The sequence below is a fragment of the Vespula vulgaris genome, chromosome 9, assembly GCF_905475345.1.
Source record: "Vespula vulgaris chromosome 9, iyVesVulg1.1, whole genome shotgun sequence".
NCBI lineage: Eukaryota > Metazoa > Arthropoda > Insecta > Hymenoptera > Vespidae > Vespula > Vespula vulgaris.
In genome coordinates, this window is record NC_066594.1 from 315,115 (window position 1) to 339,202 (window position 24,088).

At 33.4% G+C, this 24,088-nt stretch overlaps 3 protein-coding genes across 8 annotated transcripts; 2 read left to right on the forward strand and 1 right to left on the reverse strand.

Moving 5' to 3' along the window:
* The first annotated feature begins 1,701 nt into the window (after window positions 1-1,701).
* LOC127066371 (uncharacterized) lies at window positions 1,702-7,806 on the forward strand. 2 transcript variants are annotated; one of them, XM_051000026.1, is made up of 5 exons: window positions 1,702-2,134; window positions 2,431-2,479; window positions 2,722-2,802; window positions 2,888-3,108; window positions 3,414-7,806. In XM_051000026.1, the coding sequence occupies exons 2-5, from the start codon at window positions 2,454-2,456 to the stop codon at window positions 4,622-4,624; spliced, it is 1,539 nt and encodes a 512-aa protein (XP_050855983.1). In that variant the 5' UTR covers window positions 1,702-2,134; window positions 2,431-2,453; the 3' UTR covers window positions 4,625-7,806. The 2 variants fall into 2 exon arrangements, with proteins under 2 accessions (XP_050855983.1, XP_050855982.1); XM_051000025.1 differs by having other exon boundaries at window positions 1,709-2,134; window positions 2,427-2,479.
* A 149-nt stretch (window positions 7,807-7,955) lies between these two features.
* LOC127066368 (endothelin-converting enzyme homolog) lies at window positions 7,956-21,333 on the forward strand. Of its 5 annotated transcripts, none has more exons than XM_051000006.1 (13): window positions 7,956-8,932; window positions 13,790-13,903; window positions 14,463-14,616; window positions 14,850-15,059; window positions 15,141-15,421; window positions 15,517-15,615; window positions 15,687-15,857; window positions 15,930-16,078; window positions 16,298-16,520; window positions 16,734-17,193; window positions 17,366-17,512; window positions 17,653-17,792; window positions 18,515-21,333. In XM_051000006.1, exons 1-13 carry the CDS (start codon window positions 8,921-8,923, stop codon window positions 18,689-18,691), a joined length of 2,337 nt encoding a protein of 778 aa, XP_050855963.1. In that variant the 5' UTR covers window positions 7,956-8,920; the 3' UTR covers window positions 18,692-21,333. The 5 variants fall into 5 exon arrangements, with proteins under 5 accessions (XP_050855963.1, XP_050855962.1, XP_050855964.1 ...); XM_051000005.1 differs by lacking the exon at window positions 7,956-8,932 and adding an exon at window positions 10,580-10,697; XM_051000007.1 differs by lacking the exon at window positions 7,956-8,932 and adding an exon at window positions 10,732-10,880.
* Window positions 21,334-21,586: 253 nt separating this feature from the next.
* LOC127066377 (uncharacterized) lies at window positions 21,587-23,043 on the reverse strand. The gene is made up of 4 exons (XM_051000035.1): window positions 22,927-23,043; window positions 22,605-22,825; window positions 22,181-22,446; window positions 21,587-21,994 (listed from the first exon to the last, which is right to left on the reverse strand). Exons 1-4 carry the CDS (start codon window positions 23,039-23,041, stop codon window positions 21,727-21,729), a joined length of 870 nt encoding a protein of 289 aa, XP_050855992.1. The 5' UTR covers window positions 23,042-23,043; the 3' UTR covers window positions 21,587-21,726.
* Window positions 23,044-24,088: the final 1,045 nt, after the last annotated feature.

The following is a 24,088-nucleotide window of genomic DNA, read 5'->3' on the forward strand; positions in this document are numbered from 1 at the left end:
TCTAAGACAATAGCAATCTTTTGCTTTGTGCTTGGGCTTATTGCCATTTTTAGAAAATTAATTTTTGATCGATGATTGAAGAAATACCACGTACGTACTCAAAGGAAATCTTATCCATACAATCTCAATTCACACAGATACGGTGTCCAATTCTCTTTGGATCTAACTGACCTGAAAATACAAGTCACATATTCATGTATATAGAATAAGATCTTATTAATTCTTTTTTTGTGACAAATCAGGTAAAGTTACAACGGAATGTATTTTATCCTTAAGCTATTATAGGTGATTTTTCGAACGTATAATTATTAAGGCGTATGTACAACAATAAATAATAATGATATAAATTTAATTTGTAACGTTGACGTTTAATCTGAATATATATTGTTTCTATAGTTTCTAAATAATGTAAATACAATAGAATTTGATAAGGATGAATTAAAGGTATAAGATTATTTTTGTATAAACACCTTATAGAAGTAATTACTTACGTATATGCATATTGTTGATATGTTAAGAAAAACATAGGTATTATAAATTTGATTCGATTAAAATAATAAAAAAACCAAGTTAGTGATATTTAATTACATAATATCATAGTGTTAAAGATGATTGTTGAGTTATTGATCATGTTTTTCATGACGAATATGTTTACACTTTTTGTTATTTTGATATCAACAATTTCAATGGTGAGTGAAAGAAGAAAAAAATTCATTACTTTTGTATTCATTTTATAATACCTACAATTGCATATGGAATCATAGTATTGTATTTGGCTAACTGACATTATTTTGTAATATTGTCTTCTAGTCATCCATGTATGATTGTGCATAGGGACTGTGTGATATATGGGAGTTTTGTTGCGATGAAGAAACTTGTTATCCTATCGGATAATATGACATAGTTTTTATGGTGTAAGTAAAGTTTTGTTATTATAATTTTGAACAACAATAATGTATGATTTAAGATTGTTAGATAAAGTAATATTTTTTTATGTTTACAGGATATTAATCTTAGAAATATTAGCCATAATCATGATTTGCTGCATCGGCTTGTACTATAAAATGCAGAAGATCTGTTCTATATTGTCACAGAGACATACTGGTATAACATACGTGATAGTACAATCAAATCCTGATTCATAAATAAAATTGGCAACAACAAATAAGTATTTAGGAATAAAAAAGGATAAAAATACTTGTAATATATAAGAAAATTAGTAGAATAATAGAGAAAAGAACAACTTTTTCATTTATTACTTACTATAACAGAGTATTGACATTGTATATATTTTTTGTTTATAATTACAATTTTTTAATTTATAATTATTATAATAATATATAATATATAATATATAATAATATATAATTATTAGGAAGAAAATTATGACAATTGCATGACATATAGATAAATTCATATATTTTATATGAATTATTTTTGAATAGTGGAATGATAAGTAAACTTATTATATTATTCCAATTATCTCATCTATAAAATCACTATTAAAGTGAAATATTCAATATTTTATACTCATGTACCTAATATATATTGTATGTATAACAATAATGACATCAATTAATTTTATAAAAATATAATTTTACACTTATGAACATACTATGTTATTATATGTGATATAAATTCTAAACGTATATTAAATAATTTGTATTCGTATATTGTATTTTTACAATGATTATATTTTTAGAGATATTAAATGTGGTCAATTGTTACAAGTATTAAAAGTAATTAATATAACAATTTTATAATCGTCATGATATAAATATTAAGTAATATAACATAAAATTATATATTTTACAATTGTTATTTTTAAGTAGAAGATTTGAGATAGCTGTTTCTTTAAATTTACCGTCGGTAACAGTGGAATCTGTACGAATAATTATTCATGTTGGCTATACTGCATAATATGACGTCATGATTGAGTCCCGAAATTGAAATCAATAAATGGTGTGCGATGTTGTGTGCACATGCCAGTCGAAGGTGATTATGTCAAAACATAGCGCGAGTTCGTATTGTTTTTGATTGTGGGAAAGTGGAATAAATGTTTTTCGCCAAAATGACTGGTAGCACGAAACGGAAATTGGCGATATTCATAGGAACGTCCAAATGTTTAGTTTATGTAAGTTATATTACACTATACATGATTTTATTACATCAATCAAGCACGGTCATTCCATTATGTACCAAAGAAAATGGTTATCGAGACATTTATAAAAAAGATTTTGTTTGAAAAAAAGCAAATATTCCGTTTTGTTGAGATTTGTTCACGAATATAATGATTGTTTAGCATTGGTTTGTTATAAGTATTTAAAAGCAATCGTACAAATCGTATCGTGTCATTTAAAATACATCGACTTTCATGTATTATTATTTTTATTATCAGATCATAATAAATGACAAAATTCTTTTAGGCAGAAGCCAAATACTGTGCCTCTGAAATGCCTGAACAAGTAAAATATTATGAGTGAGTTACATATACGTTACACTTAATAATTAATGTATCTTAAGATTTTCATTTGTACGCATGTGATTTATAATGTTTATATTTATTGTAATGATACGCGAGAATTACATAAGATCGATACATTTTCTGATCTACATATATTTGATTTTCATTATGAGAAATTTTTCTTAACGAGAAATATTTCATTTGTTTAAATGAAAACTATAAGCGTTAAAATTTTACGAAGATTATTTCGATCTAAGGTGTTCTAGAAGCGAATACTGTTGCGCCTTCGGCTGCTGTGTCTCTCCTGGACTTCATTTTCATCATTTATGGTATTATTGGTGCGTAAATTTTTAATAATTATAAATCGAGATTCGAATTCAGTAATCTTTCATATTAACGTATGATTTTTTAATTTTCTTTTAGGATCCTAGTTATAATTATGTTTCTGGTGTGTTCCGGAGGTGGTTGGTGGTATCGATATAGGTTACAGGGAAGATATAGAGCCGCTGCATCTGCAATCCCGAATAGATCTTCCAACTCGAGAACGCAAAGCACATTTCGAGGTCAAGCTTGTCAACCGCAACAAGCCCGTATCTCTTATAATTCAGCAAGGAACACCGTCCTATTACATCGTATGTGGAAAGGCTAGTAAATTTTCTTTCGATGTCATTTTTATCGATTATCAAATATTTAACTTCGATGAAGTTATTTTTTAAATTGATCTTTCGTTGGTATAATTAGGCACGTACGGTATCGTATTTTAAAACTTCCCGATTTTCTTCAGAAAGCAATCGATTTAACATTTAACACAGAACACTTTACTAATCGTTATTACTTATTACACCCAAGTCCAAAACTTTTTGGGAATGTACATAACGCTCGATAGACTCCATGAAATTTATTGTTGGTCTACGAAGACGTATTTGCTAAAGAACAGATTTTCCGTTAGGTCCTCAAAGGAATGGAGCGTCTCCCAATTTCAACGGTAATGCAACGACATCGACGCATTATCAAAACATGAATGTGGTGTTGAACGACGCCAATTGTCCCTACTATCAATTATATGGTCCACCACCGAGCTACGAAACGGTGATCGCTCAAACTCGAGGAAAGACGTCCTCGACGCCAACATCACCGGAAGCAGGAGCTACTAGATTGAATTTGGTACCAGGGAACAATGTGATAACGAATCCGAGCGCGCCTTCGTATTTCGCTTATCCGTGTAGTCCGGCAAGATTAAATCCTACCGTGATGGATCCGGGCTCACGTGGTCAACAGTCCATGCAACAGTGTGCAAACGGTCCGGTGAATTCACGACAGAACAACATTGAGGATTGTACGCAAGAGAACGCAGCGTACGTACGTTTTCCACAGTACTGTCCGGCGGAAAATGTTGTCGGTAGCGCTGCCGTCGTCAGGCAGAATTTCTGTGTTTCTCCTTTGCGACAGGAGCGGAGTTTGGAGACGCTCTCGCCGATTGATACTTTTGAACGTCCGCCGATCGTACACGGTACTTCGAGAAGAGGTAAAACGCTTAAGCCAGAAGTCGATTCGAGCGGTTCGAGAGAACGGAAGGTCTTGAGAGACGTTTGTGAGGGCGTGGACTGTACGATATCTCAGGTGCATGAACAGACGAAGCTCGAAAGTTGTTCCTCGAACGGAAGATACGGACAGCATCGTCAGCAACTTTGGAAGGAGGACATGAAGGGCGACGACGTAGATGAATTTTTTTCAGCCGTTCGTTCGAGGACAATGGAGAAAACGGATGAGATCGACGTTGGCCAGAATAACGCTGGTAGATTATTCAAATTTGTCGGAAGATATGCCACTGGTTCGAAACACGATGAGGATGAGGACGATGAAGAAGAGGAAAGAGAGGAAGAGGAGGAAGAAGAAGAGGAAGCTAGGGATTCCTTAGGTTCTCACGAAGGGATCTTCGCGCGAACGACTTTTGCTTTGTCCGAGAACGCTAAGGGGAAATATGATTTCGCGAATCGCGTTCTTACGGACGTCGCTACGAGTCCTCAATCAAATCCATCCAATAATGTGATAGCCGGGTCATTCGTTTCCGCCGCGAGACATTTTGACGCGACGAGAACGAACACTGACTCTGATTTTGAAAGTAAACGTAGATTAGACAGGTCGAAATCGTTAGATTAAATACCGCGTCCCTTTTTATCTGCACTCCGATGAATGATTCCTCGTCAATCGATCGATTAATCGATCGATCCTTTATTCATGTATACGCTATTCGTCGTGTCTGATCGATCCGTCCTCCATGTGGAAAAAAAAGGAGGCATGTGTTGAAGCCATTCAAAGGAGTCGCTTACGTCGCACGTGCCGGTAAAATAGATATGACCTTCGAATTTTCAATTATTTTGATTATGTACTACGTACTAGGATAACGCAGAAGCGTTCCGTGTTGGTTTTTCATTTTTCTATAAAGTCGTATAACTTCCTGGCAACTCGTGTAAACGCTTATGCAATTATTCTTATTTAACGATTTTTCTTCTCGCCAATATTATCAAACTTCATTATTGATTGATTTCTCGTTTATTTTCTTATTTTATAGTTTGCTTCTGTTTATCGTTAAATATTTAGAAAGATGCATGTTTATAACCCATACGTATATATTACATCATATTTCTTATTCTATATTATTGGCTGTGTGACGTATTATCTCATGTGTATTTGGCTCGTCAAATTCCCTTTCTTCTCAACATAATCTTAATGTCAAGCTTATTTCTCATTGTTTGTTTCTCTCTTTCTCTCTGTCTGTCTGTCTGTCTGTCTCTCTCTCTCTGTCTCTCTCTCTCTCTCTCTCTGTTTCTATCTCTTTTTCCTTTTTTCCTTCTCTATTTTTGACTTTACAATTAAGTATATACCCTTCGTTCTCATTCAAACATTTCGACGACGTATTACAAATTGTAAGTGTAATTTTTTCGACTTTCGGACGTAAATTTATTCTTACATAGATATTTTACCATGTGCTCGGGCATAGTCCAGTGTGCCCCTGCATACGTATATATGTATATTGTGCATAGATATATACATACATATATACTAAACGTGTGACACATGAAACACGTTTTTGCTATAGTTTTTTTTTTCCGATAAAATATGTAAGAAATTTTAGTCGTGACTTTACTAGCTTTCCAATACGAAATTTTGTCTTTACGATTTACCTTATATATATACGGGACCACTGCCCCTAGTGATATATAAGATCGGTCCGAATTAATAAGCTACGTACAATCTGTTTTGTATAAGCTCATTCTCGACTCGCATAATAGTATACCATTATTTTATTTTTATTTCCCTTAAATCTCATTGCGATATTGAGCAGTTTCGTTGTAAATAATCGGCGAAACATTTTCGCTCGCGGACTAGTAGGTCTTTGCGTTACGCAAAATGTTCCCTTGCGTATGCGGAGCTTTCGCGTTTTCAAGTTGATAATTATTCACTCGATTTACGCACAAAGTGAAGAAAACAAATGAAAAAAAAAGAAACGATGTCGATCTTATATTTACTCCATTTCATATTCTACGTCGATGTGATAAACGTCATTTTTCTAATCTTCGTCGTTGCACAGGTCGTTACTCTTTACGAAACAGATAAATTTTAAATATTATACATACATATATAACGTTTGAATCCATAGGATAATTTACAATGACTATCTTGTCGTATTTTTTAATAAGAAGCAACAAAAAATAATATATATATTATATTATATTAATATTCGTAGACGTCGACGATGGGCAAACATGCGACGACGATGTCCGTTTCTAATCGGGCTTCTTATGAGAGTTTAGTCTTTACCAATAATGCACGTTATTTCAGTCTCAGTATTAAGGACTAACGAGAGCACAGTAAACAATCAATTATCGGAGTATATAAGCGTTAAGCTGTAATTTTAACGAAAGGATTTTTAGTTTGCTTGCGCTATTATACGTAATACGACGCATAACGACGATACGCGAAGCTCTAATATCGATGAAAGCTTCTAGCAAGAAACGATCGTACGTATGTATGTATGTAAGTATGTAGAAAGCAAGAACAGAATATGATCGGGACAAAGATTATTCGATCGATTGTACGGGTCCGAGTATGTTTTCTTATATCAAAGCAACGCATGTTCTATTTCTTACTCGCTTACAAATCCTTATGATATCCTAATCGACATAAGATCACAATAGACATGTGATCGCGCAACGTTAACGCGATGATTATTATGTATTACTGCTGAGGAAAAAAATCTAAAAATTGATTATTTTATTATATATACATACATATACATATATATTGTATATCAATACGAGATACGCTATTATAAAATAAGTATTATGTCCATCAGGGAATACACGTATTATGTGTGTATATCGTGCGATTCCAGAAAGTCTGTTTCTACAGTGCCACGTTCCGCCATGTTTTGTTCTCTTCGATGAGGATTCGAAACGGAACATAGAAAGAGAAGTAAGAGAAATATAAAAGAAGAGAGGAAAGGGAAAAAGAAGAAAGAAACGCTATGACGTGCCACCGTCTGTAATTAAGTTTTTGAATGTAATAGCGGTCCAAGATAAGCGTACATACGTGCCAATAGCGTCAAGTTTGTTTAGATAAGAATGTATCGAATGTATAAGACACGATGAAAAAGAAGTTCTTGTCTTTACAAATATAAAAAATGCGAATATAAAAAATATATATATATATACATATATATATATATATATATATATATATATATATATACACAAACACCCATATGGACAGATACATAGATACATATATAAACACACACAGTCACGCATGTAAAGATATATACGTATATGCGTACATACGTATATACACATACGCGTGTGTTACATATAGATATGAAATATACATACACTATTTTTTGTAATCGATCCTAATTTATCAAAGCAGGTCTGTCCAATGGCTACCGAGGTAACACGCGCGGAAAAAGCATTAGCGTAATCGCGTACGGCACCTCGAATTTGGTCGTGGATCCCTAGAGATTTCCAGCATCACTATATTTTGTGTGCGTGCGTAGCCTACGTGTTATAACGATAGCTTTAAAAAGGATAAACAAAAAGCAAAAAAAAAAAGGAAAACCAAGTCTAGATCCGTGGCGATCCTCTTCATCGTAATGTACAAAAGTCGCGCGATGTATCGCATGAAAAAAATGTACTGCGAGTGCGAAAAAGTGACAAGAAGATAGGCGAAACAAAAATAAAAAAAAGCAAAACGAAGAAAATATTGTACCTAACGTGGAAGGACGTCTTTATGAAATAAAAACACGGAATATTTATTCACATAAAAAAGGAGAAAAGAAAAAAGAATTACGCGTGTGCGTGTATGTAATACATTATGTATTATATACATTTATTTATTATGTTTCGATCTCGAATCCTTTTTTCGATAGAATTTCGACGTTGGTTGTATCTCGGTAATACTTCAAATAATTATAATACCAAATGCCAAGAACAAGATTCGTGAAAAGATATAATTTACGCGAGAGATATATGAATGAATTCTTTCGATTTTCAACGTCGAATTTCACTCTGACCTCATTACTATCACATATTTATCCCATCACTATCTAAAAAATATTATTCCATCAAAAATCATTTTTCTTTTAAAAAATTCAACGTAATCGAATTCTCTTAAGATTATTCTCGCTTCTATCATCGGTTAGATTAATCGAATGACTTTGAGAAGAACGTCACAAAGATGTAAATCGTCAGACGTAATCGTCTTTATGAATTAATGTTCACGGATGTACATGGACCTTTTCCTCGTAAAAGATGGCAGCTTCGGCGTGACGAGCATCATTCTAGAAATCAATATAGAAGAACAGAGAGAAAAAGAGAGAGGGAGGGAGAGAGAGAGAGAGAGAGAGAGAGAGAGAGAGAGACAGAGAGAGATCGCGATAGAGGGCGGCTTCGTTGTTATTAGTAGCGACGGCAGCGGTGGTGGTGCTGGTGTTACTGTTGTAAAAGCATCCCCCATGTATGTCGTCGAGCAACCGTCAAAAGCGAGACGCGCACGGTTTTCGCGGTCACGTTGGCAAATAGAGAAGATGTCATAGCCATAGCAAGAAATCAAATATCTTGGACGTAACCTTTCTTTACCCTCGTTCTCGAATCCTTTTCTCGTCCTACTCACTCTCTCTTTCTATTCGTTTCTTGCGTTCTTCGATCGAGTCCTTCCCTTTGCCTGCCTGTCTACCTGCTTTCTCTCTCTCTCTCTCTCTTTCTGTCTTCATCTATCTATCTATTCTACCTGCCTACCTACCTACCTACCTACCTACCTACCTACCTACCTACCTACCTACCTACCTACCTACCTACCTATCTATCTCGCTCGCTCGTTTGCCTCGACGTTCAACCCCCGATGGTGAATCAATAATTAAGGTGACAAAGTGCGGTGATTGCGCGATCGTGTTGGTCCAAGATGTCGGTTAAGGTGAGTTCTCGAGGATCGTTAACATGCGATGAACTCCACGAAACATGTTTTTCTTGCAAAATTTTTCTTTTTCCTCAATTACATCAAAGAATGGACGAGTTGACTCCGTCGAATATGATGATACAATCATTTTCTTTCTCGACCTCCTACATTACGTGACACTTATTCTAATGTTCGATACATTTTATCTATTTTCATTTATTTTGTCCCAGCCGATATAGCTTTTTTTTTTTAAGTTTCGCGCGCTTTCACACTTAACTTCAATTTTACGTCAGCTCGATTGTCCTTTTATGAGCCATCGAACAAAGATACACTTTCTGAAGAATAAATTTTTCGTAACGACGAAAACGTTAGCTCGTTATTGTTTTCGGCATAATGCTTTCCTTGTATGATTATCCTTACGTTTTTCTTTCCTCTTTCTATTTATATTCTTCTGTTTCTTGGTTTTTGTGATTTTATATGGTTTTTCCTTCTGCAAATAATAAAATGTTTGTGTAACGAATAGTAACTATGTATGTATATATATGCTTTTCTCACAGGAATTGAAAATCGTGAACATATGTTGGAGAGTTTTGTAGGTACTTATATATGTCGAAAAATTTTGGTTGCTTTCGAATGAGTCTTGGTCTAAGTTTTATAATAAATATTTTATAAGAGTGAAGGATAAAGAGAAAATTGTATATACATATGTTGATATAGATATCAAAGAAAATTGTTACAATTTACACCTATATAGAGCGTTTTGCAAAAACAGTTTTCATAAATTAATAATGCATTATATATAATGTTCGTCATTTTTGTGATGCAAAACATATAGAAGTATCAAAGGTCCGATTATTTGTGTCCCAATCAAATGAAGACTTTATGTGTCGTTTCGAGTCTCGATCGCATTAACTCCGACAATCGTATTAAATAATGTCCTACATTGCTATTCAAGTGACTATATAAAGTAGCCACGTTAAATTCATTTTATTGCTGAACGCAAATGGGCAAATTTGTAACACGTTTATTTCTTCAAATAGACAGATGTGTATATGAGACTCCTTTCTTCTTAAATTTTTAAAATATTTTTATATAAGTTGATAAACTTCAAATGTTAATGTATAAATTCAACAAATATTTGAAGTGAAATCAAATTTCTAGCTATTCCATTTTTCCTTTAAAGAAAGAACGTTTTATTTATCATCGATTTATCTATCATCGAATATATTGTCTATTAAGTTATTTTAAAAGAGCAGATATAAAGCTCACAACTCGAACGAGTTATCGATTGGCTTCATTACTTCGATACTCCCACTTTTTCTTTCTTTCTCTTTCTCTCTTTTTTTTTCTCTTACGCGTAAATTTAACTGATTGTAAGAAGATCGTACGAAATATACTTAATATTAATATATATATACATATATATATATATACATCAGAGAACAAAATACCCTAATGGCATTAACGGGCGCCACAAGTGTCCGTTTCCTGCTTGCGTGAGGTACACACACACACACACACACACACGCGCGCGCGCGCGCGTGTATATATAAATATAGGCTAGTAGGAAGAAAAGGCGGGTGGTTGCATATGCATATATTAATGCATGAACGTACGCAAGCAATAGAACACGCGTGCTCTTTTGCGGCGCGTGCGCGACTGCATTGAATCTCGCGCTCGCACGCACGTGAGGCGCGTGTGTCGCTCGATGCTCGCAGTCGTCGTTTGGACATCGAGCTCGTTGGGTTCCGCATGTTCGGTCTTCGTCGATCGTGAACCGAGGGTAAACCGTTTCTGCGGGCACTTGAAAACAAACGGCAGAGTGTGTCGGTAGTAGTCGGTGTCTCGTAAAGTCCGTTTATTACATCCTCGACTGTTATCGATCTCCTTGCAAGACATTTATCACGTACTTTATCTTCGACCCATTCTAGTTTTATAATGATACACACCGATTTCTAATTAAAAGGTTCTTATTGTAATACAAATTTAATTTGAATGTTTAGGTAATTATTTATGGTAGAAGGTAGTTGTTCCAATTAAGCTATACAAAGTTTATTTTTTGATCGATTTTTTTTTTCCAAAAGGAGTTAAAATTTGGCATATTTACTAAAAAACTTTTTAAATAATTGTCTTTTCTTGAAGGTCGTAAAATCAAATTTGATTAAAATATTGCTTAGTTCTAGATTGTTTTAAAAAGTTATAAATAAAGGATTCTTCATCAGTTGTTCTTTTTTATTTTATAATATTTATATATAACACGAACTGAAGGTTTCTTTTCGCAAGAACGAATGGAGTCATTCGTACATATAATGAAGTATATTTCGAAACGGCAGCTTCGAATTTAAATTCAGTCGTCAATCGCAGATTCCTTATTGAAGTTAATATTTGTTATGACAAATGATTATTAAAACTAAATAAATAAACTAAAAGGAATTCTAAGGACTTAGGAAGGTAAAAGCGTACGGACGATAAAAAGAAATTACAGCTCACATTCATCCAAATATCATTAATTGAATTTTTGAAGGATTTGTTTTTTTTTACAAAAAATTGAGAATAACAAAATTGCTTGAAATCTTTGACAGTAAATGAATAATATTTTATATGATTAGAATGTTCATCATTCATCATCATTATTATTGTTATTGTTGTTATGTTATATGTATGTAACACATTATGTTATACATATATATATTGTTATTATTATATAACAAATTTACATACATTTATTTAGAGAAGTCGAGTAATGTAAAGAATACAAATTTTGTCTTCTATTTAGAGATCTCGATAAGAATAATATTTATAATAAGAACGATAAGATAATCAAAGTAATGCAATTATTTACGCACTGCCGTATTCATTAGCATCAATATTGTGTTTCTATGCTATTAGTACTTGATATCACTCGATATCATTTTTATATGCTTTCCATTTTTACGACTATCACGAATCTAGGTATCCATGGACAACGGGCGATAACGAGATTGCGTATCGATCGTACGAATGAGTCTTTGCAAAATTAAACATATCGCGGTGCTTCGAGATAACACGTTTAAAATTAAAATAAAAGTTAGGTATTAAGGGGATTGTACTCGTTTCATTTTCTTAGGTAAAAAAATTCTTAGATAAAAAGTTATACGGGATCATGAAAATGAAAATAGAGAGAGTGAAAAATTAGGTAAAAAGCATATGTTTAGACCAATGAAATGAAAAATTAGAGTACATTTTTGCACACTCAGATACGTAAATAGGTACATACATACATTCAATGTAAACATGTTACTTTGCTTGCGGGACATTGCATCTGTCTGATTATTTTTTCAAATCATATGGACTATTCGCAACACATGGAACTGTGTCATGGCTCGCTTGTTTGTTTAGTCAACGATCAGGCATTAATGTCGAGCATATTATTCAACCAAGCACATCGTAGAACACTATCACGTCTAATGCAAAATTGGTTTTAGCAATTATTTTTATCTCAGTGACATCTCTTTTTTTTCTATTTTACTGCGAACCATCCATTACGAAATCATTTTTGCAATATTTATTTAACAAAATGAAATAGATTTCTTGGAAAATCGAACCAATGAAACGTCATAAATCGCAATCTTCCGATATTATAAGTATACACATATACATATACGTAAACATAAATACATATTTGTCAACTGTTTTTGTATATATGAAAAACAGGAATCATTTTTCGAGCGATTGGAACGCGTAACTCGTGCAATTATTCGAAATAACAAGGGCGATATTTGTGTGTATATGTGTGAGTGCGCGCGCGCGTCTCTGTGTGTGTGTGTGTGTATTTTTCAATTGGTCGGATGAAATGAGACAAAAAAACCGCACAATCGAATTGCTATTCGATTTGAACTTTAACAGGTTTGATGATGAACCAAGATACGTAATATAATATTTCAACAATACTGAAAAGTACGACCTGCCACTATCGAGTATGCCGAGCTCGTACATGTTACAGCAGATATAGAGGTTTATATATTTAGACTGCGTCTAAATTAGAACAAGTCGCTGTAAATTTGGCGTTTTCGTGAACTGCCAAAATAACGAACGCCGTATGTGGTTTTATTACATTACTGGCATCTTCCTTTGGGAGTTTTCGATCTGTGTCTTTCGAAGAGCTTACGAACATTCGTATGAAATTAGAGAAACGAATTTGAAATAAATTTATTTTGATTTCAGTAATAATTTTTGTATGGAAAAACAATTCGATTTTACGTTTCACTTTTTTCTCTTTTATTTTTGTTGTCCTATGTGTGCGTGTGTTTTTTTATTTCACCACTCTGTTGTCACGAATTTACTGCAGGCAAATTTACCGAGCGGAATTAACAAAGAAGTAATGTTTACTTACAAAACGATTGAATTGTATTTTTCATTTTTTTTTTCTATTTTTACCCGGCGAAGCGTTTCGTTTCGAGTTTATATTAGTATGGGTATCGAGAAATCGCAAAGATATTCGTTCTAGTAACGACCGTCCTATTTTAAGATAGAACTGCGAGTTTTGAGCTTATCTTTGTTTACAGGATCTGCGATCGTCATCGACGAAGAAAAACAAAAGCTTTGCAAGAATTCTATCGTATTTTTTGTATAAATAGAGTTTTTCCATCGAGTTTCAAGTATCTTCATTTCATTTCTCTTTTCTTTTCTTTTCTTGTTTTGTTTACATAGACCAGCTTCCTTATTCCGTATTCAAAGAACGAGTAATTGAGAAAGTAATTTACGCGGTAGTTTAGTTCTATACAATCACATTATACGAAAGTTAGTTTTACATGGTTGCATTGTCGAATATTCATTTCGTATAGGACGGAAAAATATTCGATTACATTGTAGACTTACGTATTAAAATTCTTTCAGATGACGAGGTATAAACAAGCTGAGTTCGAGGACGAGGATAGCAGCAGCATTGGCTCTGTGGCATTAAATAGCGAAGGCATCAGCACTTCAGCCACGCACATTAGATACTATTCGGTAAGTTTCGTGGAAATAAAAATGATCATTTCGACGATTTTGACTTAATTATATATTATATCGATGGTACTTACAAGAGTACGATATAAAAGATCATAGAATAAACATTAGACGTCAACGAAGTAAATTCTCGATCGATATTTGATTCCTGCAGGCGTTTTATCATCCTGATCAATTTGCTAAATTGAGCTGACGAAACTAGCGAGGATTTTGCGCTCTACTGCGCTGTTCTCTTACAAATGGCAGCTTAGCATCGAATTGAAAGCGGACATTGAGTAATTTATATGCGGGGAAAATGATGCAATCGCTTTCTATATTCTTCGCTCTATATTTGTCGGTTTCATCGTAGACGCGAGACCGAAGAAGACAACGGAATATTTCCTTCTTCGATTTTATTTTTCTTCCGTTATTTCATTATATTGTGTTTATTAGATAAAAATAAAGAGCGAGCCAGAAAATTCCTAAAATCGTTTTTGCGATCAAATTATTATCAGACTCAATTACCACTGACTATACCTCCTTTATTTTGTTATTTAATCACTTGTATATCGATATATAGGGTACAACGTTATGGAGAGCAAGGAATACCTTAGAGAAATCTCTTTTTATAATATGTGCTTGTTTGCTATTGATGGTAACGGTACTGTCGATAGTAATTAGCGATAAAGGCAGTTGGAACAAAGGAAAATATGTACATGTCGGAGTTCACGATAGTAAGATATCATTATTATTATTATTATTGTTGTTGTTATTATTATTGTTATTATTATTATTATAATACGTTCATCATATGACAGAAAATATTTCTTTTCTTTTCTTTAGAGAAAATCAATATCTTTATATCAAATAAACATGCTTTAACATTAAGTAGATAAGAAATTTACTACGAATCGATAAGTTTATGATACTTTAAAACGACAAATTCTAATTGATTTATATATGATAGATGGTAGTCATTGCCTCACGGAACACTGCGTGAAGATGGCAGCGACGATTATAAACGCTATGGATCTTTCCGTGAAGCCATGCGACGATTTTTACGAGTATGCCTGTGGAGGTTGGATAAAAAAAAATCCTATGCCAGATGGGATGAGCACATGGGGAATATTCGAAAATATGGAGCAGCGAAATCAAGTCGCGATTAAAAACGCACTCGGTAATATAATTTCTACGATATAATATTAATATTATCGATAATTCACGATCGAATGACACGTATAAACGTTAACTTTTTTAGAGAAGCCTTTTAACGAAATGAAATCTAAAGCGGAGAGAAAAGCAAAGAATTATTATATATCGTGTATAGACGCTAATGAGACCATCGAGGCGTTGGGAGCTCAGCCTTTGCTCAATCTTTTGGATACTATCGGCGGTTGGAATATATCCGGTAACTTCAGCATCGAACGTTGGTCTCTACAAAATAGTATGCAGATATTGCAAAACGTTTATAACATGGGCGGATTGTTCTCTTGGACGGTAAATGAGGACGATCGTAATAGTAGCAGATACATAATTCAGGTTGTATTAGACAGGACAATTAATGAGAAACATTTGTTTTCGTGATTGTATCATTGCAAATAATGCATCGTTTCTTTTTTTCTTCTTTTTTAAAGATTGATCAAGGCGGACTCACTTTACCAGCGGTAGGTAATTACCTGAACGTGAGCGAGGATGATAAAATATTGACGGCTTGCTTGGAATACATGACGAAGGTACGTAACCGCGTTTTTATAGGTACAAAAAAGGCGTCTTGACCGAATCGAGTAAAGATATTCGTTCGTAGATAGGCGTGTTACTCGGAGGAGAGGAGAATTCGACGAGGCAACAGATGCGGGACGTGATAACTTTCGAGGTGAGATTGGCGAACATTACGACGCCTCAGGAGGAACGTCGGGATGAGGAGAAGATCTATCACTTAATGTCTTTGAGCGAATTACAACGCAAGGCGAACTTTGTGAGTATGATTACAACTGGTCTGATAGCATAGAGCATCGAAACTTAAAGGCGAACGTATGTATCGTGTCAGATATCATGGGTGGACTTCTTCCAAAATGCAACGCGTATAGTTAACAAGAAGATAAATAGCAAGATGATGATCGTTAATTTTGCCCCTGATTATTTCGCTAAGTTGACGAACCTGGTGCAAGAGTATAATAAGACGAACGAAAAGAAAATGTACGTATTTTCAGATTTTTATTCGTAAACGTTATTTCATTATCTGAATTCTTTAATTGTCAGTTTGTATGATCATTTAGAAAAATAATTCAAAGAAGAACACGCAGTTCTAATAGATAATAAGCGATTGCTTCACTGAGCGTTAATAGAGAAAAGAGGAACGCGAACTGATATGCCTCTTTTTGTATTGCCATCCTTCTCTACCTTTTCTTTCCGCAGAATACTGAATAACTATCTGGTTTGGCAGACCGTGAGGTCCGTGACGACGTTTCTTTCGAGGCCTTTTCGCGATGCTTACAAGATCTTGAGGAAGGTTCTTGTTGGCACAGAAGGGAGGCAAGAGCAATGGCGCTATTGTGTTAGTGATACAAACAATCAGATGGGATTCGCGATTGGTGCTATGTTCGTCAGGGAAGTGTTTCACGGGAAAAGTAAACCCAAGGTTCGTTTTGGTCAAATACGATCAAATATTTTCAGAATTTATTTTCATTTATGTTATACATTTTTTATCATATAACGAATCTTGTTATTATTAATTCTCAAAAAAAATCAGTGCGTAACTCGTATAAGAACGAAGTAACTTTCAAAAATCATAATAAAAGTTAATCGACAATCGAAGAGGAAATCGATAAACGACTTCAATGGTTGATTTTAGGCGGAACAAATGATCAATGAGGTACGCCGAGCTTTTACGAAGAATTTGAAGAATCTTCAATGGATGGACGCTGAGACAAGAAAAGCAGCAGAGGAAAAGGCTAACGCGATCACTGATATGGTCGGTTTTCCAGACTATATTCTAAATCCTAGCGAACTCGATGAGCGATATAGAGATCTTTTGATTAAGCCAAACGAATACTTCCAAAATAATATAAGAGTGAACAAATACTCTTTAAAGAAAACTCTCGAGAAACTCGATCGACCGGTAAACAAGTCCACTTGGATCATGGCACCGTCGATGGTGAATGCTTATTACACGCCAACGAAAAATCAAATCGTATTTCCCGCTGGAATCCTTCAGAGTCCTTTCTATGACACGCAAAATTTCGATAGTCTTAATTATGGTGGCATTGGTGTCGTTATGGGTCACGAACTTACCCATGCTTTCGACAATCAAGGTGAAAATCTGATAAATTATTCATTTTAATTGATTATATCAATAGTAAATTAATAATGACCATTCAATCTATCAATAGTTAACAAAAAAGATAATAAAAAAAGATAATATAAAATAAAACAAAAGTATTCCTTTATATTATTTTGTAAATAATATTAAATTTAACATCGTAGGTAGGGAATACGATTTTCATGGAAATTTGAATAGATGGTGGAACAATAATACGATAGATAAGTTCAATAATAGAACTGAATGCTTTGTGGAACAGTACAATACGTACGAGGTACAAGGTCGTCACGTAAACGGACGTCAAACTTTAGGTAATATTTAATACTTTAATATTACCTAATTATAATATTTAGTACTAAACTATAAATATTATAATATTTAGTACTGTTTTTACGAAATGTACAACATCTTTCTGATATACCAGTGATTTTTTTTGTTCTTCTATTTTTAGGAGAGAATATTGCCGATAATGGCGGACTCAAGGCAGCGTACCACGCTTATTTAGCAGCACTTAAATCCGAGAAGGACCACTTGTCATTTCCTGGTCTGAATTTAACGCATCGTCAATTGTTTTTCGTTAATTTTGCCCAGGTACGAAGTGTATCTATAATATAACGAAAGTATTTTTACTTTTATTTTTATATACGTGCGTATAGAAATATACGTGAGCATATATAGTGATATATATTGCACTGTGCGTGTGTGTGTGTGTGTGTAATATATATATATATATATATATATATAGTTTATACGGGGTATTCTGGAATAGTGGTATAACCGAGCAGAGAGTGATTCCTCGTAAAAAAATAAGTTGGAAATGTAGAATATAGTTTTTGCATATGAGACTTCGTTTTTGAGAAAAACTATTTAAAAATTTCTCAAATACATTTGTATTTATCGTAAGTTTCAACTTGATCATTCGAAACAAATACTTAATAAAGCAAACTAATACGAAAGCACGATAATAGCTATAAGTGGAAGCAGATAATAACACTGCGTGTGTTATTAAACACAAACATGACTAGAACCAGATCTGTCAAGTCGAAACTTACAATAAGTATAAATGTATTGAATAGATTTTAAAAACAATTTTCCTCAAAAACGGCGCTTCATAAGCAAAAACTGTATTCTACGTTTCCGAATTATTTTTTCACTCCTTGCACGATTGTACTACTGAGATACCTTGTGTATATATACATACACACACACACACACATATATATATATATACACATGCATACATAAGTAAGTAAATTATATTTTCGACAGTGCTTTTAATCTGCACAGATATTGAATTATAATTTTGTCGGTAGGTATGGTGTTCTGCTGAAACTATTGAATTGACAAATCTCCAAATCGAAAAGGATTCTCACTGTCCATCGAAATATAGAGTAATAGGACCTCTGACTAATATGATTGAATTCTCAGCAGAATTCGACTGTCCAATAGGCTCGAAGATGAACCCGGAGGAGAAATGCGAAGTTTGGTAATGCTCTGGAATTAGGAGCGATTCAAAAAACGAGTCAATCTCGTTCGATGGAATCTTCCTTGCTGTATGTAACGCCATGCGAATAGATCGTTGAACTTTCTTTTAGAAAAATATCTTTAATGTCAATCGCGAAAAATTCGTCTTAACGCGGATTCGCTGAATTCGTGTAGCTTCTATGTATCACCGTCAGGATCATCGATAATAAGGTCGATAGTTCTTTTTTTTGCGAAATTTTTCAACGAGAAAGTTATGAGCGGTCTCGTAAGAAATATTAAAAATTACGAAAAATCTTGTAATTTTGAAATATGTATATATATATGCACACACACACATATATATATACACATACACACGTCGGCACAAATCGAATGACGAACGCTCTGTTTATATGGCTGACGATAATAATCTCTATCTAAAAATGGTTACTACTACTTCCATGCGAATCAAATTCGTCCAATGGTATTCCGATCCTTTCGAATCATTGATTGGCTGTGAGCGGATTGGACGATCGAATGCCTAAAAACTCCTTAGTCGAAAATCGACGAACTATTATAATAACGATAGCTTCTGTCCGAGAAGTATCTTGCAATTCAACGATTCGAACGTATCGAGTAGTATTCACGTAATGTTGGTTTGCGAGAATTAGATTATGTATTCGAGATAATGGAACGGTTTCGAAATTAGAGAATCGATATGAAAGTTGGCTTAGGACCACTTTAACAAATTATTAGCTCTTCTTATTCAGATTATGTTTGAGAGTTTCCTTGTAAGCTCGAATATTTCTTAAACTTTTTACTTTTTAGTGTATTTTCGTCCACGGTTCATCGAAATAAAATCGATCCAAGAAAGTTTTTCAAACGACGACAGATCCTTTTTCACTTTTATACTCGAAATGATTCTCGGTGCATTAGAACACATGAAAAATGAACTTTCTCGATTCTACTATTTTACAAGTACATGACTTTTAACATTCACAAAAAATAAAATATGTATATACTACTATCACATATACCAATTCTGTGATCTTCCTTCGTGTTTACAATTGCCAATTTTTCGTATATTGCGTACGTTTTACTTTTTATTTTGTCTTTTTTATGAAGATTTATTTGCTATTATGAAGATTGGTCAATTTTTCTTGAGATACACTCGCTCTTGATCGGACCCAGCGATCGATATTGTCGATGGACCGAGGAAGAGATATACAATTGCGGTGCCATAATTTCTGCAGGCAGGATCTAGTGTTATATTTAAAAAATTTATTTTATGTATAAAGCTAAGAATACTTATATCTAATATAAAATATAAGCGGGGTTAAGCAATTTGGCAATTAGTGATGTTGGAAAAATTTGAAAGCTCACGTCGTAAAAGTATAGGCACGTCAAAAAGAAGAAAATATTTGTGTTATTTGAGTGTTTTCATTATAGAGATATATTTCGATAATACATACATACGGTGTTTGAATGAATCAAATACACGCTTTTTTTATATGTAAAATATGAACGATTGCAGATAAAATTTGCGAGATGGTATGTTTTTCGATGATAGCATATTTGTTCTTTGCAACAAAAAATTGATTCGATCTCTACATACAAGAGAAGGTTACTTTATCAATATGAAGTGTCATGAGAAAAATTGTCTTATTGCTAGACGTCAATTAACAGGTAGGATATATCACAAAGAGAATAAGTAATGGATATTCGTGCAATCGATCAATTTTTACATAGATTTATTCCAAATAAGTAGTTCCTTTGCTATTATTTTTTCAAATAATTTTTTTTACGATCAGAGGAAATAAAACTATAACATACAGAAGTTGTTCGAGAAATAAATTATTTTATATTGTGAGAGGTTAGTAGTATCGGTAAGTAGATCGAAATGCGAGAGAGAAAGAGAGAGAGAGAGAGAGAGAGAAATTGAGAAGACAGTATTAATACAGTACCTAATGATAAATCTATAGGCGATAGGTGGTGTTTATAATGAAACAGCAATAATCGATTACGTGGAAGCCAAAACGAACAAATGAACATTATAAACAATAAAAGTCAAACAGCATGGTGATATTTCCCGGCTTGTCCACGATTATCGGTTGTTGTATATTCGGTACGATGGTTGATGCATTACTGGATGAAGGATGATAGTTACTAAATAGCGGTATTATTCTATTTGTGCAGCGATGATTACTTATCTGACGTTCAGAGCAGGTTATATGTACGGCCAGCAACGTAATTTACAGATACGTTAACAGGATGTTGAGGATATTTTTATGCTTAATTAATTATATCGTTGATTCTAGTCGGTAAAAAAGGTCACTAAAAGTTATATATATATATATATATAATATAAACATACACAAATACACAGATACACAATACATATACATATACATACTTACTTTCAGCCATATTTGTACATTGCTATACAAGTTTAAAGAAGAAATAAAAATATTAACTTAAGTGTAATTTTGTTTGGAGTATATACATAACAAAGAATTATCTGAATCACGCCATGATAGGAAAAAACATAATGACATGATCGGTAATGTAGAGCATTTATTATCGACATAACTCTTTACTTATTAAAGGAAGACTCTTTTAAAAATAGATGTAAACTTGAATTAGTAAAATATGTTCCTAAAATACTATATTCATGTTTTTATTACTTATATTTTTCATCATATTCCCGCACCAAATACATATATATATATACGTACCATACCTATAGATGTGTGTTTATGTGTGTATATATATATATATACTTAGGTATATCTAGTAGAAAGTTCTTGTATTTTCATTATATTTAAAAATACATGGCGTATAAATATTGAGAAAAAGTTAAAAAAAACAAAGGAGTATTATCTATTAATAAATTATATTTTCTTTATCGACCAAGTCTTCGTATCGATATAGAAGAAAACGCGAGGTAGAAAAACCGTCGATAATACGAAGATTTTCTACAATTTGTTTTGCGTGAAAAAGAAATTTCTTTTTTCGTGATAAAAACTGGCGGTGTTTGTCCATGTCGATAAAAGATGGAATATCAAGGGATTGCAGTTTTTCGATTAATAACGCACAAAGTTTTTTTTTGTGGCGATATTTGCCATCTGTAAAAAATATTTTCAAGAACGCATATCAGTACGCTAAATAAAGCAGCAATTGAGAGCATTGAAAATACGATATGTATATGATCATATTCGACAGCTCGAAAGTCAGTCCATTGAGGCTGTCCTAAAATGTTGTCCTGTTTTTTCTTTATCCATTTTTTTTCAAGGTAATCTAATATACCGACTGAACGGAGACGCATCAAGCTGAAACAAAGTAGAAAGATCCGTTTAAATCGAAATTCTAATTTTATTTTACTTTCGTTGTACTCAAATATAATTTGTGAAGGCATAATTCATCAATATTAAATTTTCATTGTTTTATAAATATAAAAAGAAAGAAAAATAAGAAGACTATAGTAAAGGAAAGCAAGTACAAAAGAGACAACTCACTATAGATCAATGATCTTTTTATATTTTGAGGATCTGGCATGTTGAAAAGCTAATTTTAGGGTCCAATATGGTTGAGGTAATTGCACGTAGTGACATTGGTTTAGTACTTGTTGATAAATTGATAGGAAAATATCTGGTCCTTCTAAATAAACAAAACCAGGAGTACAAAGGTTTGAGCCAATAGTAAACATGTCCATCATATCAGGACAATCTTTATTCACTAGATCTTTCCATTCCGGCATTAAATCCTCTCCTCTTAATCCATTCTATAAGCAGAATGTATTTTGTTATAGTTTTTATCTTTACGATTGTGCAAATCTCTCGCTAATTTTATGTATATATGTGTATAAATAAATAAATAAATAAATAAATAAATAAATATATAAATAAATAAATAAATAACTATATACATATATATACGTACCACTGTGAAATGGATGTAAGCACCGCTATTGTTTCTTACACATAAAGAATGAGTACGTTTTTCGGCAACATCTTTTAAACTAGTAAGAGGTACAGATGTTATCCCGATTGTTAAATACGAAGTCAATGTACTGCTAAATCCACAAAATAGTGACATTCCCATAAACAAAAACGAGAGGATCGTCAAACGTAACGACCAGCTCGACGGAATTTTCTGGCAACCTTTTTTTTTATTAGAACAAAGGAACGAATGTGTCAGAAGAATGTCTGGACAAAATATTAATTTTTTAAATAATATATAACATGTTATATATGATAAGTACCTTGACCACTTATACCACTTAGAACGTAAAGGAAGACGAACGAAGGAGACGAGAGTTCGTCGTCGCATTCAACGTCGAATTCACAGATGGTTTTTCTCAATGCATTAATTCCCATAATGATAAATACGATACAAACAATAAATAATCCTGTTACTCTCCATAGATTCCGACTGAAAATACTAGCGTACCACCACGTTGAAACTCTCGTACCTTCGGATTGCACGAATAGAGCATAACTGCCGGTAACAAAAACTTATCAAGGATCTCAAATTTCTTAATATTATATACATATATATATATATATATATATATATATATATATATGTATATATGTATGTATATAATATTAAAAAAAGAAGAGTACTGATGACAGTAAGCGAATAATATTTATTTTGTCTTTGTTTCTTTTTTATTTCTTTTTTGAAGAATAGAAGTTCATATATGTTACTTACGTATTTCTTGATTTCGACTTACTAGTTGGTCGTGATCGGAATACTGTAAGTGTAATAACCGGAGGTGTAGGAGTAAATCACCGTAGCTTCCAAGAGTGCGTGAGCTCGACCATTCATCAGCGTCCAGCCGGCCCACGATCCCGCTCTATGGTAAATTGTCCTGCATTTTCGACGAAGAAACGCTTTTATTACGGTGTGAGCGCACCCAACGGTGTTAACGCTTCTCTTTCTCTCTTTCCGTCTTTCGCGAAGCGTGATACTATACTTATACCTGTCTAGACGAATGAATCATGCGAGTATTTTGACCCAGCACTCCGCGTCTGGGTGGTACGCGGAAAATTAGGCAGATTCTACGTACGGATAGGTTGTCGTGTCTGTTTGACCCTCTCATTCTCTCGGCATGCAAATCGTGAATGAAATCGACAAGGAGAGTAACAGGTAAAAACGTGAAAGGCGTGACCAGACGGACGTGGATTTTCTATGAGATTACGTGCCAACAATGATAACAACGAGATCTTTATCTTTTACTGCTAAAGAAAAATGGACTTAAAACAAAGTAAGGCTACCTATGATACGAAAATAATCGATGTGAATAATACGATTTTAATCGATTCGGACTAATGGGTAAGCAAAAAGAAAACTATCTTTTTTCCTCCTTGCCGACCAATTTAATACCGAATTCGTAATGAAGGGGTTTATATACGAACGTG